This window comes from Hemiscyllium ocellatum, chromosome 7 (genome assembly GCF_020745735.1).
Source record: "Hemiscyllium ocellatum isolate sHemOce1 chromosome 7, sHemOce1.pat.X.cur, whole genome shotgun sequence".
Lineage (NCBI taxonomy): Eukaryota > Metazoa > Chordata > Chondrichthyes > Orectolobiformes > Hemiscylliidae > Hemiscyllium > Hemiscyllium ocellatum.
Window position 1 is genome coordinate 113,545,021 of NC_083407.1, and position 24,882 is coordinate 113,569,902.

At 46.6% G+C, this 24,882-nt stretch overlaps 1 protein-coding gene across 1 annotated transcript in view; it reads right to left on the reverse strand.

Annotated features, from left to right (window-relative positions):
• LOC132817670 (mitogen-activated protein kinase kinase kinase 13-like) overlaps positions 1–24,882 on the reverse strand; it is a 67,863-nt gene that overhangs the window by 8,652 nt on the left and 34,329 nt on the right. Inside the window, exons 4-11 of the mRNA XM_060828169.1 lie at positions 19,934–20,092; positions 18,118–18,276; positions 13,977–14,085; positions 12,303–12,412; positions 11,513–11,629; positions 7,173–7,310; positions 5,689–6,370; positions 392–462 (exon numbers count right to left, since the gene is read on the reverse strand). Of these exons, the coding sequence (XP_060684152.1) occupies positions 392–462; positions 5,689–6,370; positions 7,173–7,310; positions 11,513–11,629; positions 12,303–12,412; positions 13,977–14,085; positions 18,118–18,276; positions 19,934–20,092 (1,545 nt within the window). The remainder of the gene's footprint in view (positions 1–391; positions 463–5,688; positions 6,371–7,172; positions 7,311–11,512; positions 11,630–12,302; positions 12,413–13,976; positions 14,086–18,117; positions 18,277–19,933; positions 20,093–24,882) is intronic.

Below are 24,882 nucleotides of genomic sequence, written 5' to 3' on the forward strand. Positions count from 1 at the left end.
GGGTGTTCCTACTTGTTCCTCAATCACAAACCTGCTTCTTCACTGGGTGAGGTTCGGATGCTGAGGGAGAGGAGAGTACTGACACTATACTTAAAAAGAAAGTTTTCCAAAAGGGAAGAACTGAGGGAGTTTGAGTAATTGAGTAGCTCTTTCATTGAGCTAGCAGAGATATGAGGAGCCGTAAGGGCTCATTCTTTGCTGCTCGATTCTATGATTGTAGTCTAGAACTGATTACCAGCCCTCACACCATGTTCTTCATTTGTTGATTAGAGTTACTCGTAAGTTATCTTGCTTAAAGTTACGCCTCGATCTCTCTGTTGGTAACAAGCACTTGAAACGGTCAGAAGGTGAGGGAGGAAATTTTACAGAATGGCTACATTTGACATCTTACCTCTGCCTACGTGGAAACTCAACTTCACTGTCCACTTCTCCCTCCTCTTCTTCAGAGGAATCGTCTCCATCCTGTGATCAAAAGAAAACAATGTAATTCTGTGTCCCATACATTGAAGACACCAAGCTTACATCAGTTACATTAGCTAAGACTCTCAAATCCACAACAACAGTTGCTAAATAATCTGAAGTATGCATAGGATCACAGTGGCAACCAATTTAGGATTGTCACTCAAACTCTTGAGTGTGGTGCAGCCTGTGACCAGTGGAGTGCCACTAGGATCGGTGCTGGGTCCACTACTTTTCGTCATTTATATAAATGACTTGGATGTGAGCTTAAGAGGTATAGTTAGCAAGTTTGCAGATGACACCAAAATTGGAGGTGTACTGGATAGCGAAGAAGGTTGCCTCAGATTACAACTGGATCTTGATCAGGTGAGCCAATGGGCTAAGGTGTGGCAGATAAGAGTTTAATTTAAATAAATGTGAGGTGCTGCATTTTGGGAAAGCAAATTTAGCAGGACTTATACACTTAATGGTCAGGTCCTAGGAAGTGTTGCTGAACAAAGAGCTTGGAGTGTAGGTTCATAGCTCACTGAAAGTGGAGTCGCAGGTAGATAGGATAGTGAAGGCGGCATTTGGTATGCTTTCCTTTATCGGTCAGAGTATTGAGTACAGGAGTTAGGATGTCATGTTGCGGCTGTACAGGACATTGGTTAGGCCACTGTTGGAATATTGGTCTGGTCTCCTTCCTATCGGAAAGACGTTGTGAAACTTGAAAGGGTTCAGAAAAGATTTAAGGATATTGCCAGGGTTGGAAGATTTGAGCAATAGAGAGAGGCTGAACAGGCTGGGGCTGTTTTCCCTGGAGCAATGGCTGAGGTGTGACCTTATAGAGGTTTATAAAATCATGAGGGACATGGATAGGATAAACAGGCAAAGTATTTTCCCTGGGGTGGGGGCGTCCAGAACTAGAGGGCTTAGGTTTAGGATGAGAGGGGAAAGATGTAAAAGAGACCTAAGAGGCAACTTTTTCATGCAGAGGGTGGTGCGTGTATGGAATGAGCCAACAGAGGAAGTGGTGGAAGCTAGTACAATTTCAACCTTTAAAAGGCATCTGGATGGGCATGTGAATAGGAAGGGTTTGGAGGGATATGGACCAGGTGCCGGCAAATGGGACTAGATTGAGTTGGGATGACTGGTCAACTAGGACAAGTTGGACCGAAGGGTCTGTTTCCGTGCTGTACATCACTATGACTCTACGTTACACACATAAATACACAGGGCCTGATTTTTACAGACAGCAAGAACACGTACATACATTGCATCTGTTTCAACTCAACAAAATAGCCGACAATCATTTGTTGGCTAATTTTGCAGAAAAATGCCCTGACCAGAGTCAACCTGCCCGGTTAAAAACTCAAACTAAGCCTGGTAGTCTACCTGTCAGTCATTGTTAACTGATGCATTCTCCATGGCAATGCCTCTACCAACTAAAGTCTACTTGCCAACCAACGCTGCCATCTCAGTAGAAATGTTGATTTCCCCCTTATGTTGGTAATCTTGTGAACTATTCTGATGAGTGAAACACAAAGCTTAAACAAAAAATGCCTTTTTTAAAAAAAAGTTATACATATAATAAGGGACACAGTTAGGACAGCCTCCCTCGGTTTGCAATTAATCACAGATCCCACAGATTAGAATGGGCAGTGTTGTAAAGTTGTGACTAAACGATGGTGCAGAGGATACTTTAGGTTGTCAGCTCAGTTGTGCTCAATCCCACCTTGGTGCCTTAGCTGGCTTGACATGCAACCGTTTTGATGGATCACTGGCCAGCCTTCAACCTTCCATAAGGTGAACTCTACTGCTTCTATCAAGTCCTGTTTATCTGTCATTCCTGTGCTTCACATTCCTATGAACCCCTGTCTGACAATGTCGTCGTTAAAATTAGCATTCTCCGATTTGTCTCTCCTTGGGTGGTTAGCACTGCTGCCTCACAGCATCAGGGACCTGGGCTCAATTACAGCCTCAGGTGACTGTCTGTGTGGAGCTTGCACCTTCTCCCCGTGTCCATGTGGGTTTCCTCCAGGTGTTCCGGTTGTAACAAAATCAAACCTCCTCTAAATTAGATAGAAATCCAATATAAACTTGCAATTAAGTGCTCCGGTTTCTTCCCACAGTCCAAAGACGTGCAGGTTAGGTAAATTGGGCATGCTAATTTGCCCAGTGTGCAGGGACGTGTAGGTTAGATGCATTAGTGCAATGGGAGCGCACTCTCCACTGGAATCATATCTGGCATATAGAAAGATGGTTGTGGTTGTGGGTAGTCAGTCATCTCAGCTCAGGGATTTCTCTGCAGGTGTTCCTTAGGGGAGAGTCCTAGATTCAACGATCTTCAGCTGCTTCAGCAATGAACTCCTCTCCATAAGGTCAGAAGTGGGGATATTCGCTATGAGTGCACAATGTTCAGCATCACTCACAATTTCTCAGATACTGAAGCAGTCCATGTTCAAAGCAACAAGACATGGACAATATCCAGGTTTGGGCTGGCAAGTGGCAAGTAACATTTGTGCCACCCAAGTACTAGGAAATACCATCTCCAATAAAGAGAGAACCTAACCATTGCTTCTTGACATTCAGTGGTGTTATCCATGAATTCCCCCACTACCAAATTCTGGAGGGGCCACCATTGACCAGAAACTCAAGTGACCTCGCCACAACAACACAGTGGCTATAAGAGCAGGTCAAAGATTTAGAATACTACAGCAAGTAACTTACCTCCTGACTCCCCAAAGCCTATCCAGCAAAAACAAGACACAAGTCTGGAGGTTAATGGAATACTCCCCCATCTATCTGGATGAGTGCAACTCCAACAACACAAGCAGCTTGACAGCATTCAGGACAAAGCAGCTCGCTTAGTTGGCATGACATTAAAAGCATCCAATCCCTCCATCACTGACGCTCAGTTGCAGCAATGTGTACTATCTACAAGATGCATTGCAGACATTCACCCAAGATCTTTAGACACTACTTCCAAACCTAAGACCATTTCCATCTAGACTGACAAGGACGGGAATGTGTTACAGATAAGAGTATAGTTGAGGGGATCAGCACAGTTTACACATAGAATATCAGTTATTCTATGTGAGTTACACTCTGGAATCTAATTGAGGGGGATCAGGGGTGGTTTATGTAAAGAATAATAAATACCCAAGAAAGAGTTGCACATGGGAATGTATTCAAGGGACAGATGGGCAATGGGCCGAGGAATGACAGATGAAGTTAAATTGAAATAAATGCGAGGAGTTAAATGTTGCTGAACAAAGAGACCGAGAAGTGCAGGTGCATTGTGCTCTGAAAGCATTTGGCACATCTGCCTTCACTGGTCAATGCACTGAACAAAGGGGTTGGAATGTCATATAGCTGCTGTACAAGACATTGTTTAGGCTACTTTTAGAACACTGCATTCAATTCTGGTCTCCCTGCAACAGGAAAGATGTTGCTAAACTTGAAAGTTCAGAAAAGATTTACAAGGATGCTGCCTGAGATAAGGACAGACCAACAGCTGGAGTTTTTTCCTCCTGGACCGGCAGATGCTAAGGGTTGACATTATCGAGGTCCATTAAATCACAAGGGGCATGGATAGGGTGAATAACCAAGGTCTTTTCCCCAGGATAGCAGAGTCCAAAACTAGGTATCATTTGTTTAAGGTGGGGGGGAAAAAAAAGACTTAAAAAGAGATACAGGGGCAACTATTTCACGCAGAGAGTGAGGAGTGTATAGAAAAAGCTGCTGGAAGCAGTAGAGGTGGGGACAATTACAACATTTAAAAAGTATCTCGACAGGTACATAAATAGGAAGAGTTGAGGGGGACGCAAGACAAATGCTGGTAAATGGAACTAGATCAGTTTAGGACATCAGGTTGGCATGGACAAGTTGGTCCTAAGAGTGTGTTTCCGTGCTATATGAATGACTCCATCTGCAAGTTCCCCTCCAATCCACTTCATCCTGACTTGGAAATATACCACTGTACCTACACTGTCGCTGGGTCGGTTGCCTGGAATTCTCCCCCTCAAGGGCATTCTGGGTCAACCTACTGCATATGGTTTGAGGCAACTCACTGCCACCTTCTTGAGGGTAACTAAGGACAGACAATAAATGCCATTTAGCCAGTGACACCTACACCCTACGAAGGAGTAAAAGTAAAATCAGCATTGTAGATCTTTGTTGCAGTAAGCTTTATTCCTGATGAAGGGCCTTTGCCCGAAACGTCGATTTCGCTGCTCGTTGGATGCTGCCTGAACTGCTGTGCTTTTCCAGCACCACTAATCCAGAATCTGGTTTCCAGCATCTGCAGTCATTGTTTTTACCTTTGAAAGTTGCAGCTTTCAAACAGAAACCAGTCAAGAGTATCAACAGTGATGTGCAAAAGAGGACAGAGCTATCAACAAACTGACTCGCAGAGCAGCTCCTTCCAGCCTGAGGTTCTTCAGTCAGCCAATATACAGTAGGACCCTGGTAACTCAGGACCTTTTCTTCAGATCAATGCTGCAAAATATTTTTGGATGTCCCACTGTTCACAAACAGTCCTTTTCAATGTTTCAGTAAGGGTATGTTAGAATAAACAGGTGAACTCAAAAAAGAAAATCAATAAAGCATACTCTTGAGAGTTCACAAACTGTACAAAAATGATGGATTGCTGGAGCACTAGAATCCAAAACCAGAGGACATGGGTTTAGGGTGAGAGGGGAAAATTCAAAAGAGACCTAAGGGGCAACTTTTTCACACAGAGGGTGATACGTGTATGGAATGAGCTGCCAGAGGAAGTGGTGGTAGCTGGTACAACTGCAACATTTAAAAGGTATCAGGATGACGAATACGAAGGGTTTAGAGGGATACGTGGCACATGCTGGCAAACGGGACTAGATTGGGTTGGGATATCTGGTCGGCATGGACGAGTTGGAGCGAAGGGTCTGTTTCTGTGTCGTGTTGTACATCTCTATGACTCCAAGGAGCATGTGGTGTCCATCAATGCAGTTGATGCTTTTGAGAGAGAGAGAGAGAGAGAGAGAGAGAGAGAGGTGGGTACCACAGTATTTCCAGCTCCAAATCTATTTTGATTCCGTCCCTTCCTGCTCTCCCTAACCCCTGACCTTCCATGGCTTGCATTGACCATAATGGGTTTTGCTTGTCAATACTCAATTGGATGTTTAATAACCTAGCGGTGGTTACTCTGGGGGGGGGGAGAAAGGCAATTAAGTTCGAGGTTTGTCAGGTTGGGACCGACCGCCGCCTTACCTCCTTTCTGAGGGCTCCCATCTTGCGAGGTAGTGTGGGTGCGGTGAGTTGCTGAGGGGTACCCAAGGAAGACCCTGTCCTGCAGCCCTGCTTCTCCTCCGTGCTCCCGCCGCTCTCCCGAAGCCTGTCGCTCACTCGCTGGGCCTCGGCCAGTCCTGACGGTGGGAGAGCCGGCCCGCCCGCCGGGAGCACCTCGCACCTGCCGGCCGCCCTCCGCGCCCTGCCCTCGGCCTTGGTGGGCCCCCGGCAGGCCTGGCAGGCGGCGGCCCCTCCGCCGGAGCCGGAGCCCCTCCGGCAGCTCGCCGCCAGCGTGGTGGGGATGAGGTCGGGGCTGGAGCCGGCCACCTTGCACGGCTGGCAGTCGGTGTGAGGGCTCCTCAGCGCCGCCGCTGGGCCGAAGTACTTGAGGCTGTGGGCGCAGCTGGCGGCGTCGCCGAGCCGCTGCAGGGCGCACTCCTCCGGGGCCGGGCCTGGAGCTGGGACCGGGGCAGCCCCCCGCGGGACTCCTCCCGCAAACTCGTGGTGGCTGCCTTTGCTGTTGCCGCGCCGGTGCCTGGGCTTGGCGCGGTACCTCGCCTTCCCCGGCGGCGTCGACGTCTTGGGGCTGCCCGAGACGGGCGAGTGCGACGGGCCGACAAGCTCCGCGCTGGGCACGATGGCGTCCGACCTCAGCAGGTCAGGCCTGCGGGGAAGAGACAGACATCAACACGTTCAAGGCACGCAGTAACCGACGGCCAGCACGTGCTCCGCGCGCCAGGGAGAGGCACGCAGTAACCGACGGCCAGCACGTGCTCCGCGCGCCAGGGAGAGGCACGCAGTAACCGACGGCCAGCACGTGCTCCGCGCGCGCCAGGGAGAGGCACGCAGTAACCGACGGCCAGCACGTGCTCCGCGCGCGCCAGGGAGAGGCACGCAGTAACCGACGGCCAGCACGTGCTCCGCGCGCGCCAGGGAGAGGCACGCAGTAACCGACGGCCAGCACGTGCTCCGCGCGCGCCAGGGAGAGGCACGCAGTAACCGACAACCAGCACGTGCTCCGCGCGCGCCAGGGAAAGGCACGCAGTAACCGACGGCCAGCACGTGCTCCGCGCGCGCCAGGGAGAGGGCGAGGGAGGGGCCGGGGGAGGGGGATGGGGCGGGGAGAGGGAGAGCATGTAATGGACTCTCCTGTCATGGTTCTGCTCTCCTGTTGATAACTAACAAGCCTTCCTTCTCTCAGTGGTGATGATTGGGAGCAGAGGGCACAGCCCTGCCTTTGGGTAAGCAACCACGTTGTCCGTTCACACACAAAAAATGACAAGGTTTAATGTGTGGCTAAAGGCCATTCCTCTCATCATTTCATTGTAACCAACAAGAGAGTTTTTCAGCCTTATCCCACCTTCTTATCTCTGGGTGCTCAGCCTGGTAGATTATACCACATTGCCCCGTTTTCTGACTGCACTGACGGTTGCTACATGTCCTACCACTTGTGAGCCAACACTTACCGCTTGCCCTGGGCTCCAGGTTTGTGGCTTGAGGCTTTCTTTTTGATCAGTTTCTCGACGGCATTGGTGCGAATGATTGGCCTGACCAGGTGTCGCTTGTATGACCCAGGGTATTTCTTCTCCACAGCTTGTTCACGCCTGCAACACCACAAAAACGTCTCAGGCCTCAGGAAAGAGTACAAGGCCATGCTCAGTGCTGGTGGGTAAAGACCTGTGCTCAGTCAGTGAGGGAGATTGGTGCTGGATTCACGGGATAGGGAAGGGGAGGTAGCTCCAGCAGCAGACAATTAACAGCAGCATCCTTCTGGCCTGGCCTAGTCATAAAATATTGGAGCTGAAGTAGGCTGTTTAACCCATCCAAAAATCTCTGCCATTCAATGAAATCAGTGGTTGGTTTGATAATCCTTAACTGCACTTGCCTGCCTTTTCCTCATAATCCTGAGGGATTCATAGAACACAGAACATTACAGCACAGAATAGTACTCGATGTTTTGCCAACATGTGGAACCAATCTGAAGCACATGTAGCCGCCACTATTTCACTTTCATCCATATGTTTATCCAATGACCATCTAAATGCCCTTAAAGTTGGCGAGTCTGCTCCTGTTGTGGGCAGGGTGTTCCACGCCCTTATCACTGAGTAAATAAACTACATCTGACATCTATCGCCCCTCAATTTAAAGCTATATTCCCTCCTGCTAGCCATCAATTATCCAAAGAAAAAGGCTCTCACTATCCACCCTATCAAACCCTCTGATTATCTTTTTTGTCTCAATTAAGTCACCTCTCAACCATCTTCTCTCTACTGAAAACAGCCTCAAGTCCCTCAGCCTTTCTGATCAAAAAGACCTTCCCTCCATACCAGGCAACATCCTAGTAAATCTCCTCTGAATCCTCTCCAAGGTTTTCACATCCTTCCTATAATGTGGTGACTAGAACTGTACGCAATACTCCAAGTGCAGTCGTACCAGATTTTTGTAAAGCTGCAACATGACCTAATTGGCTCCGAAACTCAATCCCTCTAACAATAAAAGCTAACACACCATATGCCTTCATAACAATCCTATCAACCTGGGTGGCAACTTTCAGGGATCTATATACATGGACACAGATCTCTGCTCATCTACACTACCAAGAATCTTACCATTAGCCGAGTACTCTTTATTCCTGTTCCTTCCAAAGTGAATCACTTCACACTTTTCCGCATTATACTCCATTTGCCATCTCTCAGCCCAGCTCTGGAGCTTATCTCTGTCCCTCTGTAACTTGCAACATCCTTCGGCATTATCCACAACTCCACCAACCTTCGTGTCATCTGCAAATTTACTAACCTATCCTTCTACGCCCTCATTCAGTTCATTTATAAAAGTGACAAACAGCAATGGCCCCAAAACAGATCTTTGCGGTACACCACTAGTAACTGAACTCCGGGATGCACATTTCCCATCAACCACCAGCCTCTGTCTTTCAGCTAACCAACTTCTGATCCAAACGGCTAAATTACCCTCAATCCCACATATCTGCATTTTGTGCAATAGCCTACTGTGGGGAACGTTATCAAACGCCTTACTGAAATCCATATGAGCCACATTCCCTTACTGATTAAAAATCTTTCTATCTCAGCTCAATATACTCAATGACCCAGCCTCAACAGCTCTCTATGGTAAAGAATTCCACAGATTCACCAACCTCCAAAAGAAAAAGATCCTTTGTATCTTAAACCTATGATCCTTTATTCTGAGATGCTGCCCTCTGGTCCTCGACTCTCCCACAAGAGGAAGCAATTTTTTGGCATCTACTCTGTCAAATCCTCTTAAGAATCTTGTATTTTTCAGTAAGGTCATCTTTCTAGATTAGATTACTTACAGTGTGGAAACAGGCCCTTCGGCCCAACAAGTCCACACCGAGCCGCCGAAGCGCAACCCACCCATACCCCTACATATACCCCTTACCTAACACTACGGGCAATTTAGCATGGCCAATTCACCTGACCCGCACATCTTTGGACTGTGGGAGGAAACCGGAGCACCCGGAGGAAACCCACGCAGACACGGGGAGAACGTGCAAACTCCACACAGTCAGTCGCCTGAGGCGGGAATTGAACCCAGGTCCCTGACGCTGTGAGGCAGCAGTGCTAACCACTGTGCCACCGTGCCGCCCCAAATTTTCATCTATATTCTAATGAGTTCAATTTATTCAACCTGTCATGATAAGAGGACATTTCTCTGGACTGCTCCAATGCCAGTATATCTTTCCTTAGATAAGGCAGCTGTTGTCTGATTAGTTCTTTGTATCATTTTAGCAAAACCTCCCTACTTTCGTACTCTATTCCCTTTGAAATAAAGGCCAACGTTCCAGTTGCCTTCCTTATTTTCCACTGAACCTGGACCACTATCTTTTTGTGATTCAAGCACAAGGATTCCCAAATCCGTCTGTTCCAAAGCTTTCTGCAGTCTATCTCCATTTAAATAATATTCAGCACTTCTCTTCTTCCTGCCAAAATGCATTGCCTGACAGCTGGTGTTCTCATGACCCTTGATGAAATGGTCAAAAGGGTGAGGACTGGTCCAGACTTAGAAGTGACACAATGGTCTAGATCTTGCAACCTGGGTTGCCTGGGGACCAAGAAATGGGTGAAGGGGCAAGTGTCATGGTACATGATAAGATTTATACCTTGCACTTGCACCTTGACCCAATGACACTTTCTTCATGTCATTGTCACCTTTGACTCTGAAGGGAAAATTGTGGCAGGTTGTGGTCATGATGGGAAGGTCTGCTACACGCCACATAATTCTGTAGAACAGGTTTCTAAAGAAACAGGTAGACCCTCAGTAACATCCCTTCTCACAGGCCAATAGGGGTTGACAATAAATACTGGCCTTGCCAATGATACCCCTGTTTCAAGAACATAAAAAAAGTATTCTGAATATTGCTGAAAAAGAATGGTACATTTAGTCAAAGTTTTTCATCCTGCACAGATCAGGATTTGGACAGAAGTTGAAGGAGGGTAGGATGCATAGACAATCAATCAGACAAGTAATATAACCAAATCAGGATTGATCAAAAAGGGGAAAAGGAGAGGTGGTGGGATTACTGAGGGACAATGCCACAACCAAAATAAAGCCTAGAATCTAATAGAGGATGGGTCCAGTCAGGTCCTACTTACAGTTGAGCTTAATTATAACTAGTAGTGAATGATATCCCTGCCTGTTATTATAATATCGATGCTGCAGAAATGAGAGATAAATGTAAATAGATTGAAGGGGTGGGAGGGGTTTACAGACAGAGAGGTTTGAAGCTATGTAAGTAAATTAATATATGCACACATCATTTGAATATGAGACGGTTGACGTGTTCAACATGAAGGGACGTGCTGCTTTCTGACTGCATTCACTACCTATCCAATTATACTCTGAGTACCTCTAGCAATTTTACTTCCTCAAATCCCACCTTTGGAGGACGGCCTCCATGCGTACCACCTAGAGATTTGTCCTGGGCTCCCTCCTCTCTCTTGTTTTCACACTCTGCAGACAAGTAGTCAGTCAGCTTTCAGGTGAATGCCAATAGCACCTGGCTCTCTCTCTCTTGCCCTTTAAAACAATATCCACCTAGCTCAGGGACGATCAGTTGAATGCATTTGGAGCAGGTTACGGTGTGGGCAGCAACTTATGGTGGGTTTATGTTTCTGAACTAATATTCCAGAAAATCTAAGTACAAATTCCATTGTGGCAGCCTGAAAATTTTGATTGAGTTCAAAAGCAAAGTCAGCAAATAAAAAAATCTACTGTCAGCAAGAGAGGCCACAAAGCTTTCGGGTGTAAAATCCTCGCTGACTTGTTAATGTACATTGCGGAAGGAAGCTTGCTGTGCCTACCTGGTCTGTTCAGCTCCAGGAGCAGAGAAAACATGATAAATGTCCCCTCCATTTGCAAACTAATCCTCAGGACTCATTTAATTTCTGAAGGAGGTCTACTGGGCTCGAAACATTAACCCTGGTTTTTCTCTCCCTGCACAGATGCTGCCAGACTTCCTGAATTCCTTCAGCACTTTCTGTTTTTATTTTGATCTCCAGCATCCGCAGTATCCAGATATTATTTTATTTCCATTAAATCTCAACTGCACTCATCGTGACTTTGCAGGACACTCAGTTGTATCAAACTGGGGACTGAACCAGAACAGGTCGAATCTCCTGCTCTTTGGATGCTGCCTGACCTGCTGCGCTTTTCCAGCAACACATTTTCAGCACTGAACCAGAACAAGGACCTACCCCCTCTCATTTCAGAAGCAGTTTTCACTCAGTCTTACACAAGTTCAGATTGCAACAGTGGCTTTTGTACATACTGTATGAGTTCCTTCTCCCTGATTTCCAGTTGTAACATGATCGCACTCAGTTCCATGTAGAGATTGTTTGCTCGTTCCAGCTTCTTCTCGTAGTGTTCTCTGATGTCTAAGGCATGCCTGGAACAAAAGACACAGGTACTGGGACTGAACAGTGTCCTCCGCTGTCTGACAAAGTGACTGCATCAGATACAATGTCCCGTAGCTTCCCCAGGATTGTCCAAATCCACTCCCACAAGCTCAGAGTTTCTAACATTAACGCTGAGTTTCTAACATTACTGTGAAACCTCTCTGAGCAACAAGGGTTAAAATTGTAACATTGGCAAACAAACAAACATCTAGGTTTCCCATCACTTAGAATCTCCAGTTCTTCGACTGCCCCTCACCACGTGCATGCACAGGTGTATCAAGGGGGCAGCTCTTTGAATGAAGTTTGCCGACTCAATTGCCACCATCGTTACTCACCCTCACCCCCACCCTTTGCTTTCTAGTCATGCAATTCCCTTTTCCCAACCTGGAAATGTCAAACAATAATCCATCCATGAAATATAAGAAATAAAGCACACCACTTTCTTCTGTGTGTCTTCTGATTTCTGATGGTATTCCTGAAGAAGGGCTTTTGCCCAAAACGTCAAACTTCCTGCTGCTCGGATGCTGCCTGACCTGCTGTGCTTTTCCAGCACCACTCTAATCCTGAATGGATTATGTGGTGACTGACTGGAATTAACACTCTCAATCCTGGGATTAAAGTTACAGGGGATATACTGCATTGTGAGTCAGGCAGAGCACATACCTTAGCTCCTCCCTCCTCCGTCTGATTAATTCTTCATCTAACCGATGAATGCACGTCCCTTCACTCTTTATCTTTTCAAAGTGCTTCTTCACTTCTTCCCTCCATTCAGCCTGCAAATCAAATGTGCCCTTTATTTACAAGTGCAACTGTGTACAAAGGACTCACACCGAGACACAATATTAGACCCTGGTCTGTGCTACCAGAGCCAAGGTGGCCACTCTTCACATGCGATTTGAGGTCTAGGATTGGTGGTGGGGTATTCAACTGGATAAGCATCGCAAATGAACAGGAATGAATCCTTGCCGCCCATAGGACAAGGGTCACTCGGAAGGCACTCCAATCAGGAGCCCTGGCAAATATCCATCCCCACACCCTGGCACCGAAGGGGCAAGTGTCATGGTGCATGATAAGATTTATACCTTGCACTTGCACCTTGACCCAATGACACTTTCTTCATGTCATTGTCACCTTTGACTCTGAAGGGCAAACAAACCCATGTCCCATCCAGCTTGGGGGCTGCAAAAAAATAGAAGTTTGATTTCCAACCTTTACAACAGTTGCCCTTACCCTATTTCCCTTGCTGGTTTCCTCTTCTACATGAGATGTTCCCTCATTGCTAGGAGACCAGCTCTAGGGCAGCCTGACAAAACCTCATTCCGGTCACCAGGTTGGGAAGCTGGGAGCAGACTCTTTTGACTACGGAATGCAGCACAGCCACATCTGCTCTCTGATGTTCCCACTTGTGTGTCTACTTTTCCCAATGAGATAAATATGAGGCGCTGCATTTTTGGGAAAGCAAATCTTAGCAGGACTTATACACTTAATGGTGAGGTCCTAGGGAGTGTTGCTGAACAAAGAGATCTTGGAGTGCAGGTTCATAGCTCCTTCAAAATGGAATCGCAGGTAGATAGGATAGTGAAGAAGGTGTTTGGTATGCTTTCTTTTATTGGTCAGAGTATTGAGTACAGGAGTTGGGAGGTCATATTGTGGCTGTACAGGACATTGTTTAGACCACTGTTGGAATATTGCGTGCAATTCTGGTCTCCTTCCTATCGGAAAGATGTTGTGAAACTTGAAAGGGTTTAGAAAAGATTTATGAGGATGTTGCCAAGGTTGGAGAATTTGAGCTATGGGGAGAGGTTAAATAGGCTGGGGCTGTTTTCCCTGGAGCATCGAAGGCTGAGGGGTGACATTATAGAGGTTTATAAAATCTTGAGGGGCATGTATAGGGTAAATAGACAAAGTCTTTTTCCTGGAGTGGGAGAGTTCAGAACTAGAGGGCATAGGTTTAGGGTGAGAGGGGAAAGATCTAAAAGAGACCTAAGGGGCAACTTTTTCACACAGAGGGTGATATGTGTATGGAATGTGCTGCCAGAGGAAGTGGTGGAGGCTAGTACATTTGCAACATTTAAAAGGCATTTGGATGGGTATATGAATAGGAAGGGTTTGGAGAGGTATGGGCCGGTTGCTAGCAGGTGGGACTCGATTGGGTTGGGATACCTGGTTGGAATGAACTCGTTGGACTGAAGGGTCTGTTTCTATGCTGTACATCTCTATGACTCTATGACTGCATCTCTAAGACTGGTTGGGATATGGGGATAATGTCCCCACGAATATCCAAGCATGAGGGGGGGGCAGGTCTCTTTCTCGCTGACTGTCTTCCTGCTCACTTACCTGAGATTTAAAATAGGTTTCCTGGGGGGTGCCCAGCACGTCAGCGGATGCAATGTCCAAGTGAAGGAGGATCTGCCGGAAGGAGGGTCGGTTGCGAGGTTTACAGTGCCTGAAAGTACAGAGCAGCTCCTTCATCAACTGTATTACTTCACTCACGAGCTTGCCATCCCCTGTCTTTGTCTTCTGTACATGGACTGCATTTGCCAAAGGTTCTAAATCACTCAAAACAAGATCTGCCTGCCAAAGTCTTTTATAACGTGCGTGCCCACCCCCTTACTCAGATATTGAGGAATAGAGACTCACAGGGAGAGTGCATGAGTGTACAGAAATGCAAGGGGGGTGGTGATGGAGAGAGTAAGAGAGACAGGTACACAGATAGAAAGAGAAAGTGTGTTCAGGAAAGGGAGGGAGACAGTGGGTGAGACAGAGCGAGAGACAGACAGAAAAAGTGCGTGTGTGTACAGGGAAGAGGCAGACAGTGTACAAGGAGGGAAAGACATGGAGAGTGAGACAGAGAAAGAGACAGGGAGGGAAGGAGGGACACTGAGACAGATCGAAAGCATAGAGGGAGGAAAATGGATAGTGAGACAGACAGAGAGTGAGATAGAGAAATAGAGTGACACAGCGAGGGAGAGACACAAACTGGAATGTGTCAGGAAATAAAGAGTAAGTGATAGAGAGAGATACGGGGGTGGGGGTTAAAGTCAGAGTGAGACAAACTCAAGAACGGGGAAAAGGAGAGTGATTGATTCAAGAGGACAGAGACAGAAAAAGAGAATAATGCAGACAGACAGAAACACGAAGGGAGGGAGATACAGCAAGAATGTCGGGATAATTTTGACATTAATGGGAACAAACAATAACAAAGATGTGTTGGTAATTTACTAATTTTATCTTCAGACAAATTAAAAATCAGTTGGTGAGAAAAACAGAGACACAACATTTGCATTTAGAAAAGAGAGCAGCAAACATTGCAGGGCTCCTCAAAAGACCAGGAACTAAGCCCTAAAATGCACGCCTAGGATAGTAAATGAAAAAACTTGATCAAAGATGTATGTTTTAATGAGGAAGGAATGAGGTGTGGCAAGGTTTCAAGAGGGAATTTCAGAGTTTCAGGCCTAGGAACCAAAGTAAATCAGAGAGGTACTGTAGGTCAGTTTGAGGCATGAGAGCTAGGAATGGATGAGGTTACAGAGATTGGCAAGGGCAAAGTTGATTGAGACATTGGAAACGAAAGAGGAGAATATTGAAGCCAGACTCCAGAGCTAAGGTAGATCAGGGACTGATGAGTGAGAGCAGGTGCAAGTTAGGATAGAAGCAGAGCGGATGTTTGGAGAGTGGTCTGGTGGGTTCTTGGAATGGTCTTGTCTCCTGGAACTAAAGTTTTTGATGCAGGCATTTCAGCAGCAAAGGAACAACAAGAGAATGAGAATGTTATACAAGGGCAATCCGAATTACATCTCACAGAGACATGTGAACCCAGCATGCATAAAATGACCAAGGAGAGGGATGGATACAGGGGCACAGTGATTGTGGTAGTGACTGTAGATATGGTCTTGTCCATCTCAGTATTGTTTTGGAGGAAGTTCCTGCTCATGGAAATCCAGGAGAGGCTGAACAGGTTGGGGCTGTTTTCCCTGGAGCGTCGGAGGCAGAGGGGTGATCTTATAGAGGTTTACAAAATTATGAGGGGCATGGATAGGATAAATAGGCAAAGTCTTTTCGCTGGGGTGAGGGAGTCCAGAACTAGAGAGCATAGGTTTAGGGTGAGAGGGGAAAGATATAAAAGAGACCTAAGGGGCAACTTTTCATGCAGAGGGTAGTACGTGTATGGAATGAGCTGCCAGAGGATGTGGTGGAAGCTGGTACAATTGTAACATTTAAGAGGCATTTGGATGGATATATGAATAAGAAGGGTTTGAAGGGATATGGGCCGGGTACTGGCTGGTGGGACTAGATTGGGTTGGGATATCTGGTCGGCATAGACGAGTTGGACCAAAGGGTCTGTTACATGCTGTACATTGCTATGAGTCTAAAGGGCTATGGGGCACTGGTCAAGCAGAGCTAGGCATTCTGAGTGATGCGGCAGGGGCAGTTTGTAGCTGAGAAATAGACTGGAACGTGGAGTGAGGGTTTGAGGATCGTTCGATCCCTGGGGTGTGGGCAACATCAAAGTTTTGGTGCTGTATCAGAACATAGCAGGTGAGAGCTGGTCCATACGGTTCAGTGAAGGAGGTGGGGGGCGTGTCAGTCATGTCCAAGGCAGAGAGAGTAGAATGGAAAGAGAGAGAAGGATAGAGCTGGGAGGGCGGTGGGGAGGGGGGGCCAGTGGAGAATGGAGACAAACATGGAGGAGGGATAGACACATAAAAGGAGAGAGACAAAGACAGGTAGACAAAGAGCAAGAGATGGAGATAGATGGAGAGAGATAGACAGTTACACAAAAAGTCACAAAAGGATAAAAGCAGAAAAGAGTAGAACTGAGACACAGGAGAGAAGGATAGAGGGAGAGGATGTGGACCAGAGAAGGTGGGGTAGTGGGGGTTGGTGGGGAAGAAGAGGGACAGAAAGGAAAGCATGAAATATTTGAAACCACTTCTGACAGCATGAGGAAGTCTCAGAGTATTTACAGCTGCCTATGAGAGGATACTGGCTGTTATACAGGGAAACATGACAGCCAGTGTGCAAAGAGTGACTGAGTCAAAAAGTGTGGCGCTGGAAAAGCACAGCCGATCCAGCAGCATCGAGGAGCAGGAGAGTCAACATTTCGGGCATGAGCTCTTCATCAGGGCATCCCTACAAACAGTGACTGGCAGGAATGCTTTGAATGGTGTCGCTTGAGGGACAAATACTGGTCAAATCAACAGGGAGAACTCACTGCTCCCCCTGGGAATAGTGCTCAGGGAACTTTACAGGAGAGCACAGGAACAGCTTCAAACAACATCAGCAAACTGACAAAGCACTGTGCTGGAGAATCAGACTAGAGAAGGAGAGAGATAGAAAGATAAAGAGACAGAAAAACACAGACAACAGTAGGGACAGAAACAGTGCAGCATGGGAGAGAAGATGAGAGAGAGAAAGGCACATTGTTCTGGATTATTACTGTACTGTACTGCCACACGTAGTCACTGTAGGGTAATGATATACAATGACACAGCAGTGTGCCAGTCAGCTCCAAGTACCCATCTCCCTACAATCTCGACTGCAGTGAGAGTACAGCTTGGCTCTGTTCAAACAGCAATAGCAGGCAGCATGTAATCCCCAGGAGAATCTGGGGCAGGTCCACTGGGCACCATTAGAATTGTATCAATGCCCCCCTAATCTCAGTTCACCCATACCCTGCATTGCATAGGAGTCCAGCCCAGTTCTGTGAAGGAGGAGACTGCCTCACACAATATTCTGTCCTCCCCCAGTGAAGTTCCTGAAGCTCCTGTATTCTCCCCATGCCACTCAGTTACAGAAGGGCTGTTCTACCAGTCTCCATCAACTCCAGCCCATACCGCACAATCTGGAGCCCTGTCAAAACCCAGGAGCTGAGAAACAGCTCTTACTCTACTGTGGTGTTCTCCTTCTCTCATGTCCCCTTCTTACCCAGTGTAACCCATAGCGCGCTCTGTCTCTCCCTCTATCCTGAGCACTCTCTTTCTCCCCAACTTAAGCAAGTTTGTTTTCTCTTTCTTTTCCTCCCTCACCCTCTCTCTCCACCTAGAATTCTGACACTTTCTCTCTCTCTCTGTCACACACACACAAACTCCTTCCCCACCACATAATGGCTCCCCCCCTCTCTTTCCTCCCCCCAATATTTCTCTCTCCCCTTCTCCAACTCAGTTTCTCTTCTCCCCCCCACACCAATCCCCATCCTTTGCCAGCTCCTTTTCTCTCTCTTCCCACTTCTCCAGCCTGGGTGCATTCCTTCATCCTCACCCAGCTCTTTCTTTCCTTATTCCTCTCTTGTTCTCTTCAACCCTCTTTTTCTCTTTCCCGCTCCTCCTTCGCCCCTTCCCTATTACCCAAACACTCTCATGAGGAATGGCACCAGAACAGGGTTACTATTCTGTTGGCTGACTCCCTGTATGCAAACGTTGACCCTCAGCCTCAGGGATAGGGTGGGGGTGGGGGAAGGAGGGGGAAAATCACTCACCAGGTTTGCTTCATGAGGATCTTGAAGCCATCGGGACAGGTGGATGGGACAGGTAGGTGCAGGCTATTACTGCCCACTCCCCAGATGATAGCAGAAGAATCGACGTCCTTGTAGGGCACCTCTCCAGTCAGTAGTTCCCACAACACTACCCCAAACGACCTGCACCAGACAGGGGACACAAGCAGCGGAACACGTGACACTCTAACACTAAGATCTGCACAGATTTCGAGGAGGTAACACTGACATGACAGTCAGTCATCGCCTGCTCACATTGCTATATCTCCTGATCCAAATCATCCTGGGCATAGACATATTTACTTTCTGCTACAATTAATTAACTGGGGAAATGAATTCCACCTCCTCCCATTTGTACACAAGAATAGAACTGGGGAGGTGGTCGTGTGGTGGCACTATCACTGGACTAGTATTCCAGAGTATGGAGGTGCTGGGTTGGACTGGGATCACTTCTCTTCATCTGATGAAAGGGCAGCACTATGAAAGCTTGTGATTTCAAATAAACCTGTTGGATTATAACCTGGTGTCATATGACTTCTAACAGTATTCCAGAGGTCCAGGCTAATGATGGAGGGACAGTGTTTCAAATCCTAACAGGGCACCTACTTAAAAAAATTGTCTGAAATTATATGCCAATCTCAGAAATCATGGTTGGATGTCAAAATCCATCTTGTTCACTAACATCCTCTAGGAAAGGAGGTGTGACTCCAATGAGATTGACTGGATTTGCCCTGGAAAGCCACAGAGATGTGGGCATCACTGGCTAAGCCAGTGGCTAAGGGTCTACCATATTGCTGTGGGTCTGGAGTCATGTGTCAGCCAGATATTTAATTTCAGATTTCTTTTTATTAAATTCAAATTCCATGATGAGATTTGAACTTGGTCCTCAGAACATTATCTGTATTCCTGATAATTCCATGTGCGAGGGGCAGATAGGAATGGACAAATTGCCTTGCCAGCTACATCCAACTTTAATATTTTATATTGCTTAAAGTCTGGTTGAAGATTTGTAGCTCGGGTGTCCGTTGTTGTGGTTCTGTTCACCGAGCTGGAAGTTTTTGCTGCAAACGTTTCGTTCCCTGGCTAGGGAACATCATCAGTGCTATTGGAGCCTCCTGTGAAGCGCTGCTTTGATGTTTCTTCCGGTATATAAGAACAAACCACTATATAAGAAGAAACATCAAAGCAGCGCTTCACAGGAGGCTCCAATAGCACTGATGATGTTCCCTAGCCAGGGAACGAAACGTTTGCAGCAAAAACTTCCAGCTCGGCGAACAGAACCACAACATTTTATATTGCCCCATAATAGGGGAACAAACACAGACTGCTAACTTTCTTTTTGTAGTTGGTCATCAGATGGGAGCTAGTTTTTACAACTTAACTCCCCATTCGCCGTATCAGGTTATAGGATAGAATCACAGAATCTCTACACAGTAGATAGAGGCTATTCAGTCTGACAAGTCTGCACTGACCCTTCAAAGAGCATCCCTCACAGACTCTTCCCTCCATAACCCCACATTTCGCATGGCTAATCTGACTTACCTGCACATCCCTGGACATTACAGGGCAATTTAACATGGCCAATCCACCTGACCTGTACCTCTTTTGACTGTGGGAGGAAACTGGAGCACCCAACAGAAATCCTCACAGACACAGGGAAAACATGTAAGCTCCACACAATCATCCAAGGCTGGAATTGAACCCGGTCCCTGGTACTCTAAGGCACTAGAGCTAAGCACTGTGCTACCAGACCACCTTTGGTTGCCAGCCTAAAATCCCCCCACACACTTCACTCACTCACCAGATGTCCACTTTTTCAGACACAGGCTCATTGCGAATCACTTCAGGTGCCATCCAGGCCACAGTGCCGGCGAAGGACATCTTGGTGCTTTTGTCGCTCAGCTCCTTGGAGGTGCCAAAGTCAGAGATCTTCACAGTGTCGTCATGGGTAACCAGGACGCTGAAACAGGAGAGGAAAGGGACCAGGGGCCTTAAACCAAGTGACCTGCTAAAACCGAGCTGTCAGTCAGCACCACCACCCTCAATCCTGCCTCTACCCTGCCCACTTACCCATCCTAGAATCGTACAGCACGAAAATAGACCCTTCGATCCAACTCGTCCACGTCTACCAAGGTTCCAAAACTTGCCTGAGTTTGACCCATAAATTTTTCCTATTCATGTACCTGTCCAAATGTCTTTTAAATGTTCTAACTGTACCTGCATCTACCACTTCCTCTGGCAGTTGATACCACATATGAACCACCCTCGGTGAAAAGTTGCCCTCAGAACCTTTTTAAATATTTCTCCTCACCTTAAAAATATGCCCCCTAGTTTTGAACTCCCCCATCCCAGGGAAAAGATCTTAGCTATTCACCTTATTTACACCCCTCATGACTTTGCTGACCTCTGTAAGGTCACCCCTCAACCCCCTACGCTACAGTGAAAAAAGTCCCAACCTATCCAGCTGCTTCTTGTAACTCAGACCCTCCAATCCCAGCAGCTGAGTAATCTCCCAACCCTCACGCCAACTGGCACCCTGCAAACGCCCACTATAACGTAGCAGTCGAGACAACTTTTTAATGTGGGCACAATTGGGGGGGGGGGTTTAGTGAGGGTAAAAGATCTGTTGGCATCCATACATATATGGATTTCACTAGGGAAAGGGATAATGGAGCTACATGTGGGAGAACATAGGAAATTGAGGGATGAGAAGGCATTTAGTCCCTCTAGCCCATTCAAAGAAATCATGGGATAATCTTCTACCTTCATTTCCCCATCCCATGTCTTTACTATGGATATCTTAAATCTCTGGGAAGCAATTAATCGTTTATATTGCCCTATGATAAGGGAAAAACACAGATTGCTAACTTTCTCAAGTCTCAAGGACTGAGCCCTCACAGCCTCTGAGATGGAGAATTCCAAACTTTCACCACCCTCTGAGTGAAGAAAATTCCCCTTTGTCTCAGTCTTAAATGATTCAAATCTTATTTTGTTCCTTTGGTTCTTGAACCCATCCCCAGACAGGAGAAACATTCTTCCTGCTTCTACCCTGTCCATCCTGTAAAAATTGTGCATGTTTAATCAAAATCCCCTCTCATTCTTCTAAACTGTCGGGAATATCCCGTCTCCTCAATCTCTCCTCAGAAGTCAGTCCCACCAACCCAGGAATCAGCCTCGTGAATCTCTGCTGCATTCCCTTTGTGGCAAGTATATCCATCTTTAGATAAGAAGGACAGCACCACAGCTGCAGTCTCACTAAAGCTTTATATAACTATAGGCACACTTAACAGCTCCTCTTGCGATACGGGTCAATATCCCATTTGGATTCCTAATTGCTTGCTCCATCTGCATGTTGACTTTCTGGGATTGGTGAACAAGGACATCCAGGTCTCTTTGGACATTAACCCTTTCCAACCTCTCACCATTACAGAAACACTCTGGATTTCTATCTTTCCCCACCAAAATGGATAACTTCACATTTTTCAACATTGTATTTCATTGCTCACATTCTTGCACAGTTCCTTAACCTGTCTAAATCCCTGTATTTACAATGTAGCCTTTAACTCACTCCTTGGATATGTTATTCCATATATAAACATTCTCAGTATTTGATTCAATGCCAGCCTATGCATGTACATTTGAGGTATTTGCACATACATGCTCCTGTGTGTATCTGCTTATGGACAGTTTTGGTATTTTGCACACATATCTGCATATTGTGCTTGTATTCACATATTTGTGCGCCCACTGGTGTTCATGTATTCATGCATGCCTCTGTGGAGTTGAAGGTAAGGGACCAACTGGAAAAGACAAGGTAAGCTGAGGCTGTGAGGAGTCCTATACTTGTTACAATATGGAAGAGTGAGAGGTGATCTTACTGAAACCTACAGGATTCTTTGGGGACTTGATCTGGTAGATGTGGAAGGGTTGTTTCCTCTTGTCGGGGACTCTCAGACTAGAGTTCAATCATCCATGTGAGGGCTTGCCCATTGAACAACGAGATGAGATGTGGGGATTGTTCAAGGAGCAGCTACTGCGTGTCCTCGATAGGTATGTACCAGTCAGGCATGGTGTAAAGGGCCTTGTGAGGCAGCCGTGGTTTAGTAAGGAATTGGAGTCCCTTGTGAAAGGGAAGAAGGCGGCATATGTAAAGATGAGGCGTGAAGGTTCAGTAGGGGCGATTGAGAGTTATAAGGTAGCCAGGAAGGAGCTAAAGAGGGAGCTAAGAGAAGCGAGAAGGGGACATGAAAAGTCTTTAGCTGGTAGGATTAGGGAAAACCCAAAGGCTTTCTATAGGTATGTCAAGAATAAAAGGATGACTAGGGTAGGTATCGGTCCAGTCAAGGATAGTAGTGGGAAGTTGTGTGTGGAGGCGGAGGAGATTGGAGAGACATTAAATCAGTACTTTTCATCAGTATTCACTCAGGAACAGGACACTGTTGCTGATGTGAATATGGAATCACAAATAATTAGAATGGATGCCCTGGAAATATGCAGGGAAGAGGTTTTGGGAATATTGGAAAGGATGAATATAGATAAGTCTCCTGGGCCTGATGGCATTTACCCCAGGATCCTATGGGAAGCTAGGGAGGAGATAGCAGAGCCATTGGCCTGGATTTTTATGTCGTCATTGTCAACGGGAATAGTACCAGAGGACTGGAGGATAGCGAATGTGGTCCCATTGTTCAAGAAAGGGAGTAGGGATAGCCCTAGTAACTATAGGCCAGTGAGTCTGACTTCAGTGGTGGGCAAAGTCTTAGAGAGAATGGTAAGGGATAAGATTTATGAACATCTGGGTAGGAATAACGTGATCAGGGATAGCCAGCATGGTTTTGTGAAGGGCAGGTCGTGCCTCACAAACCTTGTTGAGTTCTTTGAGAAGGTGACTAAGGAAGTGGATGAGGGTAAAGCAGTAGATGTTGTGTATATGGATTTTAGTAAGGCGTTCGATAAGGTTCCCCATGGTAGGCTAATGCTAAAACTTCGGAGGTATGGCATTGAGGATACATTAGAGGTTTGGATTAGGAATTGGCTGGCTGGAAGGAGACAGAGGGTAGTAGTTGATGGATTATGTTCATCTTGGAGCGCAGTTACTAGCGGTGTACCACAAGGATCTGTTTTGGGACCATTGCTTTTTGTTATCTTTATAAATGATCTAGAGGAAGGACTTGAAAGCTGGGTAAGCAAGTTTGCGGATGACACAAAAGTCGGTGGAGTTGTGGATAGTGAGGAAGGAAGTGGTAGGTTACAGCGGGATATAGATAAGTTGCAGAGCTGGGCGGAAATGTGGCAAATGGAATTCAATGTAGCTAAGTGCGAAGTCGTTCACTTTGGTAGGAATAACAAGATGATGGATTACTGGGCTAATGGTAGGCTACTTGGTAGTGTGGATGAGCAGAGGGATCTTGGTGTCTATGTACACAGATCTCTGAAAGTTGCCACCCAGGTAAATAGTGCTGTGAGGAAGGCATATGGTGTACTGGGCTTTATTGGCAGAGGAATTGAGTTCCGGAGTCCTGAGGTCATGTTGCAGTTGTATAAGACTCTGGTGAGGCCTCATCTGGAGTATTGTGTGCAGTTTTGGTCGCCATACTATAGGAAGGATGTGGAAGCTTTAGAACGAGTGCAGAGGAGGTTTACCAGGATGTTGCCTGGAATGGTAGGAAAATCTTATGAGGAAAGGCTGAGGCACTTGGGGCTGTTCTCATTGGAGAAGAGAAGGTTTAGGGGAGATCTGATAGAAGTGTATAAGATGATTAGGGGTTTAGATAGGGTAGATACTAAGAACCTTTTACCGATAATGGAGTCAGGTGTTACTAGGGGACATAGCTTTAAATTAAGGGGTGGTAGGTATAGGACAGATGTTAGGGGTAGATTCTTCACACAGCGGGTTGTGAGTTCATGGAATGCCCTGCCCGTATCAGTGGTGAACTCTCCTTCTTTATGTTCATTTAAGCGGGCATTGGATAGGCATTTGGAAGTTATTGGGCTAGTATAGGTTAGGTAGGACTCGGTCGGCGCAACATCGAGGGCCGAAGGGCCTGTACTGCGCTGTATCCTTCTATGTTCTATGTTCTATGTTCTATGAGGAGGAATTTCTTTTCTCAGAGAATAGTGAATCTGTGAAATTTATTTCACCACAGAGGGCTGCTGAGGCTAGGTCATTAGGTATGTTCAAGGCTGAGACAGACAAGTTTTTAATCAGTAAGGAAATCAGGGGTTATGGGGAAAAGGCACAGAGTGAAGTTGAAGATTATCATCAGCCAAGATTTCATTGAATGGGGGAGTAGAGACTTGACAGGCTGAATGGTGTACTGCTGCTCCTACATCTCAAGGAAAGCACATATAGAACATAGAATCCCTACAGTGTGGAAACAGGCCCTAGGGCCCAACAAGTCCACACCGAGCCTCTGTATCCCACCCAAACCTATTCCCCTACATTTGCCCCTAACTGACGCATCCGTGAACACTACGGGCAATTTAGCATGGCCAATTCACTTAACCTACACATCTTTGGACTGTGGGAGGAAACCGGAGCACCCGGAGGAAACCCACGCAGACACAGTGAGGATGCATAAACTCCACACAGACAGTCACTCAAGGCTGTAAACAAGGTGCCATGGCTACTACAGAAATTAAGACTGCAATCTAAAGGGCATGAAGATCATCTCGACATTCCCATTCACAAGGTTTTCAGACAGCAGAGAGCAGGCAGATTGAAATACTGGATTACAAAAACATGACAGCAAT